The sequence below is a fragment of the Lepidothrix coronata genome, unplaced genomic scaffold (assembly GCF_001604755.1).
Source record: "Lepidothrix coronata isolate B3197 unplaced genomic scaffold, Lepidothrix_coronata-1.0 Scaffold147, whole genome shotgun sequence".
In the NCBI taxonomy this organism is placed as follows: Eukaryota; Metazoa; Chordata; class Aves; order Passeriformes; family Pipridae; genus Lepidothrix; species Lepidothrix coronata.
The window spans coordinates 2,130,131-2,135,755 of NW_016690327.1; the positions used below are offsets into that span (position 1 = coordinate 2,130,131).

Here is a 5,625-nt window from a genome sequence, read left to right on the forward strand (position 1 = left end):
GGGGCGGGGCCGGGAGCGGCCCAACCGGTGCCCGCCCCGCACAACGCTGGGGCGGCGGGAGGCGATGCCTCGCCACGACCGGGGGCGAGCGGAGCGGTCCCGCCCGCCCGGCAACGGGATGAGCCCCGTCCTGAGGCGCCTCCCGTGGGCAGGACCGGGAGCTCCGAGGGAGGGCAGCGCCCGCTCCCGCCGCTGCCGACGGGCCGGGCCGGGCCGGGCCGGGCCGGGCCCTGGGGAGCTCTGGAGGGCGGCGGGACCCGCCCGCGCGGGGTCCCCGCGGGGCCGCGCTCGGGGCCGCGCGCGCGCTCCCGCCGTCGCCACGGCGACAGCGCCGCCTGGCGGGGCTGCGCGCGCCGCCTCCGGCCCCTGAGCCCAGGCCCCGCCCGTTCCGGCGCGCGCGGCCCGCGTGTCCCCGCGCGGCCCTGAGAGCGGGAGCGACCCCCGGGCCGGGCCCTCGGAGCCGCCGAAGCCATGTCGGCCGCCTTCAGGAAAGCCGCCAAGGCGCGGCAGCGCCCGCACCGCGAGCGGGCCCAGGTCAGTGCGCCGGGCCGGGCTGGGCCGGGCCCCGTGCGCGCCGCCCGCGCTCTCGGCCCCCTCACGCTCCCCGGCCCCCCTCACGCTCCCCTCTTTCCGTAGCCCGCCGCTCGGACGAAGCTGGGCTTGCTGGAGAAGAAAAAGGACTACCGGCTCCGCGCGCAGTGAGTGCGGCCGCTCCGGGCCCCGAGCCGTTCCCTGCCCTGTCTCCGAGCTCGGACCATCGCTGGGAAGGACTCAGCCCCTCACCGGGGCTGTGAACACCGAGAAACTGCTGAACAACTGATTGCTGTTTTTTTTCTCCCCAGTGACTACCACAAGAAGCAGAATGCTCTCAGAGCGCTGCAGAAGAAAGCTCTGGACAAGAACCCTGATGAGTTCTACTTCAAAATGATACGTGCAGAGCTCAAAGTGAGAAGCTCCACTGCCTTCAATGCTCTGTTGCTCTAAGTAACATTTTCCCCCCTGTCTTGTTTTGATTTTAATTTATGAATTAGGAGGTAAATTAGCAAAATTGGTTTGGTGCCTGTGGAAGGCTTTGAAGAAAATGAGGGGCAAAGGCCAAAGAAGTTCTGCTGTTGTTATCAGGCCTCAGCAGTGCACTCCGGATGGATGGGCTGTCGGTAAGTGCTGTATGTGTCTGGTTGTAGGATGGAGTCCATGTAATAAAGCAGCCAAAGGATGAAGTGACCCCGGAGCAGGTGAAGTTGATGAGGACGCAGGATATTAAATACGTAGAAATGAAAAGAGTGGCAGAAGCCAAGGTAATACCTCACTTTTTGGTGTTTTCTAGTTTCCTCAGAATTGTTTTTTGCAGCGTTGTTCTTGTCGTTGTTGCTGGTTATTGCGTTTGTTTAGTGAAATCTGATTTGTACAATACTGGAAAGGACAATGGAAATGTCAGTGAAGTGCTAGATACAGAATCTAAAGGTGTGATGAATATCAAAAATGACACCTGCATTACTATAAAATATGATCATTTTAATGTAAATTTCAGACATTAAACATGTACCCCTGCTTTACATGTTCGTAAGGAAATCATAGAATTGCTGAGGTTGAAAAAGCCCTTTCAGATCATCAGGTCCAACTGTTCACCCAGCACTGCCGTGGTCACCACTAGCCTGTGTCGCCAGGTGCCACAGCCACATGATTTTTGAACCCTTCCAGGGATGGTGATTCCACCATTTTCCTGGACAGCCTGTTACACTGCTTGACCATCGTTTCAGAGTAGAAATTTTCCCTGAAAATACCCAACCTGAACCTCCCTGGCACAGCTTGAGGCGGTTTACTCTTGTCCTGTCACTTGTTACCTGAGAGAAGTGACCGACCTCCACCTGGCCCCACCCTTCTGCTAGGAAATTATAGAGAGTGAGAGGGTCTCCCAGTTGAGGAGAATAATCTCAGGTGGGTTGTTGGAATATGGTAGGCGGGCAATCCATGGAAATACAGTCCTCTTCTGAGAGCCTTGTGTACTCTGATGTTGATGTACAAATCAGAATCAACTTGTCACTGCAGACAAAAAATCAAAGCAAGCCAGCTTTGGACTTGCCTTCATGCTTTTTCTGGTGGTTACATGGCAATCGTTCCCTTTTGCCATACAGAATGCTCCATTTTGCAGTTGGATGTGTGAATTTTGACTGGGTAACAGCAGGAATCGCTGTGACCCTCTGCCTGCAAAGGTCGTGAAGACATGTCATAAATATAGATCAGATGTGTTTTTAAAGATGAAAAAGGAAGGAGAAGTTCAAGTGTGTGTAGCCTCGAGGAACAGACAGAAATGTCCTCGGGGGAGACGTGATTTTACTCGCTCCGAATTCGGCCAAACTTGGGCTTTTCGCAGAAAATCGAGCGGCTGAAGGCAGAGCTCCACCTGCTGGACGCGGCGGGAAGCGCCCCGGCCCGGCACCTCTTCTTCGTGGACACTGAGCGCGAAGGTGAGGCTTGAACGGGGCTGACAGAGAACTAGTTCTGTCACGTGTTATTGTGTGCTGTCATAAAAAGAGACTTTCTTTTCCCCCAGGAGTAAGAATTCAGGTGCTCTAGAAATCCCTTTTGGTTAGTAGCTGAGATGTCAGTTCTGCAGTAGTCATTTTGCTGGGGGTCTTGTAGCTGACTGTAGCGATATGTATGGAAGTTTTGCTGAGCAAAGGAGTCCATGGGAGTATATTCTTAGGGTTTTTTTCCTTTTATTTATAGTTCAGGAGTTTGATATTGCCACTCAGCTGGACACTGTTCCCGAACTCGTAGACAGAGTGTACAACCGACCAACCATTGCAACGCTGCAGAGAGAGACACTAAAGGGAGCTACTGATCCTGCCCACCTAAAGGTACTGCCACTGTTTGTATTACAGAGCTCTTCTTGTTTTCCATCTCATATAAAAAGTACTACAGAGGATTCATTGCACTGTTGTGGAGGAGAACAAAATTGTTCTGTTGTCTTAAACTTTTATTGGTGATACAAGGCAGTAGTGGATGTCACTTAATCACCAAGTGCCTGGAGGCTGCAGTCAGATCTGGACTGACGAGGAGAACTCTTTCAGTGCATTCTAGTCCATGGTGGGTTATATATCACAAGTTGTGATGTACAGGCTGGAACAGAGTGGTGTGGGTCTGATGAGGCAGTTTTAAGTGTCATTTTTTTTTCAGCATTCACTGTTGAGTCTTCCATCCTACCATCACAAAACCCTTGTACACCTGAATAGGTATTTGAAGAAGCTTATTCCAACACAGATATTTCTATTGCTGGGTTTCTGATCTTACGGTATTTTTCAGTTCGGTTCGGAGCCCAAAGTGACTTGAGATTAGTCTGCCCCCTTTCCTTCTTAAAGCCATTTAAGCTGTAGTCTCACTTCCTCCTTTTCCTAATTTGAATTGTTTCATGATTTTTTCAGCATTAATTGGTTATGCAATCAGCTTTGCTACTGTATCACAGTATCACAGTAGTTTTGTCCTGGAAGTAGCTACACAGCTTTAAGGCTGCAGATACTGTTCAGTTAGTTCAGATCTATTGGACAGTCTGAGTATAAGTTGGTGTAAGGTAAAAATAGTTGTCTTAAAATTGCCAACTGGTAAATTTGTAACCTGTTTTTTCTGACTCAGATGTCAAATAACAAACACCCTGTGGTCCCTTTCCTCCTGCCAGCTGTTTCAGTTTGGCTTGTAACTAAAGCAGTTGGACAAGTCATAGACTGACAAGTTTTCTCTTCTAAATGTCTGAGTCATATTTTAAGCATGTTGGGATCTGTTCTCCTGAATTTAATTACTTAAATCACACCTGCAGTAATATGATTTCTGTGCTGGGAAAGCCATCCACTCTCGTTAGGCAAACGTGACCCAACAAGTTGCATTTTGAGGGGCCTCTGCAGTCTCTAAGCACTTCAGGAATTGGTCTCTGGTCTGACCTTATTTTTTTCCCCCTCCTGTGGATAAAGTGGTTTTAATTAGGAAGTTTAATGTTCTCATGTGCTCAACATTGAAATTCAGAAGATTTAGACCATCTCTGTCTTAAAACAGTTTTGGTTTTTTTTCCTGCAGAAATTAGCCCAGCAGAGGAAGAACCAGTATGACCTCCTGAGGCAGCGCATCGAGAGAGAGAAGGCCATGTTTGTCATCACACAGAAAATCCAGACACGGAAAGATCTCCTGGTGAGGGATTTGGTTCTGATTCTGCAAATCTGTTAAGGTCATTGGGGCTGGTATTGTATATGTTGTTGTGTATATATATGTGTGTGTTGTATATGTTTCTTCATTCTGGTTTTATAGTGACACTTCCAGAGAACTTCTAAAGATAAGTAATCCTCTTTTAGTATGGAAAAAGCAAGGAGATGAAGCATTACAGTAAATTATGTCTGCTACTCCAAGTCTCACCTTGTGAGCAAGGACAAAGACTCAACTGTGAAATTGTGCTCACAAGTAATTTCTCAAGCACTAAATGAATACTTTCAGGAGTCAGAGGCAAGGAACCATTTCTGTAGGTTACAAGAAACTCTTAAAAATCCAAATGACAACAAAAATTACTTGTCTCAATCGGAAACTCCTTTTCACTGGTGCTTTTGAGCAAACCAGACTGTGCCTGACAGCCTGAAGAGGAAAAGAGCAGATGAAATTTTAATTCCCTCCTAAACAGTTCAAAGTGACCATTTTTCACTAATGGTCAGACCCAGACAGGGATTGATTTATATGAGAGTGGGTGGGGTGTTTTTCTTCTTGCATGCCAGCAAATATTTGTTCTTTTTTCCAGGACAAAACTCATAAAGTAAAGGTGAAAAAAGAAACAACAACTGGTCCAGCTATTTACAAATTCAAGTTTCAGCGGAAGCGTTAGCCATTCCATTGAATAATTGTTACAGTCTTTGCTCAGAAAGGAGGGGGCTTCTCCCTTGCAGGAGGGCTGGTGCCAGCTTGCTTTTCTCTGCAGCCCAGCAGTTTGTTCAAACAAATTACTGTGGGCCTGTGGTAGCCATAATGTGTTATGTCTAACTAATTAATAAATCAGAGCTTGTTCTCTTGGTATTTATGGCGGTGATCCACGAGAGGTGTGAGTGTCCTGGCAAGATGCACCATAAACAATCTGTGACCAGTCAAGGCCGGAGTGGAGCACAGGGGAGGTGGGTTGGGCACAGCCCAGGGACAGGGAAGGTGCTTTGGGATTGTCAGCATCAGCTCTGGGGGTGACCACGACCTGTCCAAACCCGTGAGAGTTCAGATCAGCTTTTTCAGCTGTCTTTTTCATGCGAGTTAAAGGTGAATCACCCTCTAGTCACTCCCCCAATATTCCCCAATCCCTCTCGTTCTCCCACTACTCCGCTGTGTGCAGTTCCTGTGCTGTGCATCCAGAGTTGCCTCAGTTCAAAAAAATACCAAAATTCTGTGTAGGGAGAGACAGTGCAGCAGCCAAGTGTGGGACAAGGGTTTGCCCCCTGCATTTTCTTTGTGCCAGCTAGAGTGCCAGGGATGAAGGGGGATGTGCAGACACATCCTGAGTGTCCTGGAGTGGCCCAGGCATGGCCAGAGAGCCTCAGCGTGAGCATTCCTTTTTTTGCCTCTCTCCGCTGTCATTGCCAGCAAGAAGTACGTGGTCTGGAAGGGGGT

The 5,625-nt window shown here is 49.1% G+C and overlaps 1 protein-coding gene across 1 annotated transcript; it reads left to right on the plus strand.

Moving 5' to 3' along the window:
* Positions 1 to 420: 420 nt before the first annotated feature.
* On the plus strand, positions 421 to 5,066 carry UTP11 (UTP11, small subunit processome component homolog (S. cerevisiae)). The gene is made up of 8 exons (XM_017828346.1): positions 421 to 534; positions 637 to 698; positions 843 to 945; positions 1,185 to 1,298; positions 2,375 to 2,468; positions 2,731 to 2,861; positions 4,069 to 4,179; positions 4,775 to 5,066. The coding sequence occupies exons 1-8, from the start codon at positions 472 to 474 to the stop codon at positions 4,856 to 4,858; spliced, it is 762 nt and encodes a 253-aa protein (XP_017683835.1). The 5' UTR covers positions 421 to 471; the 3' UTR covers positions 4,859 to 5,066.
* Positions 5,067 to 5,625: the final 559 nt, after the last annotated feature.

What these genes read in the sequence shown, in the direction of transcription:
- UTP11 (XM_017828346.1), top strand. Translation starts at nt 472, where the DNA reads ATGTCGGCCGCCTTCAGGAAAGCCGCCAAGGCGCGGCAGCGCCCGCAC. An exon ending in TGATACGTGCAGAGCTCAAA is followed by an intron (nt 946 to 1,184) that starts GTGAGAAGCTCC and finishes GTCTGGTTGTAG; the next exon opens with GATGGAGTCCATGTAATAAA. An exon ending in AGACACGGAAAGATCTCCTG is followed by an intron (nt 4,180 to 4,774) that starts GTGAGGGATTTG and finishes TCTTTTTTCCAG; the next exon opens with GACAAAACTCATAAAGTAAA.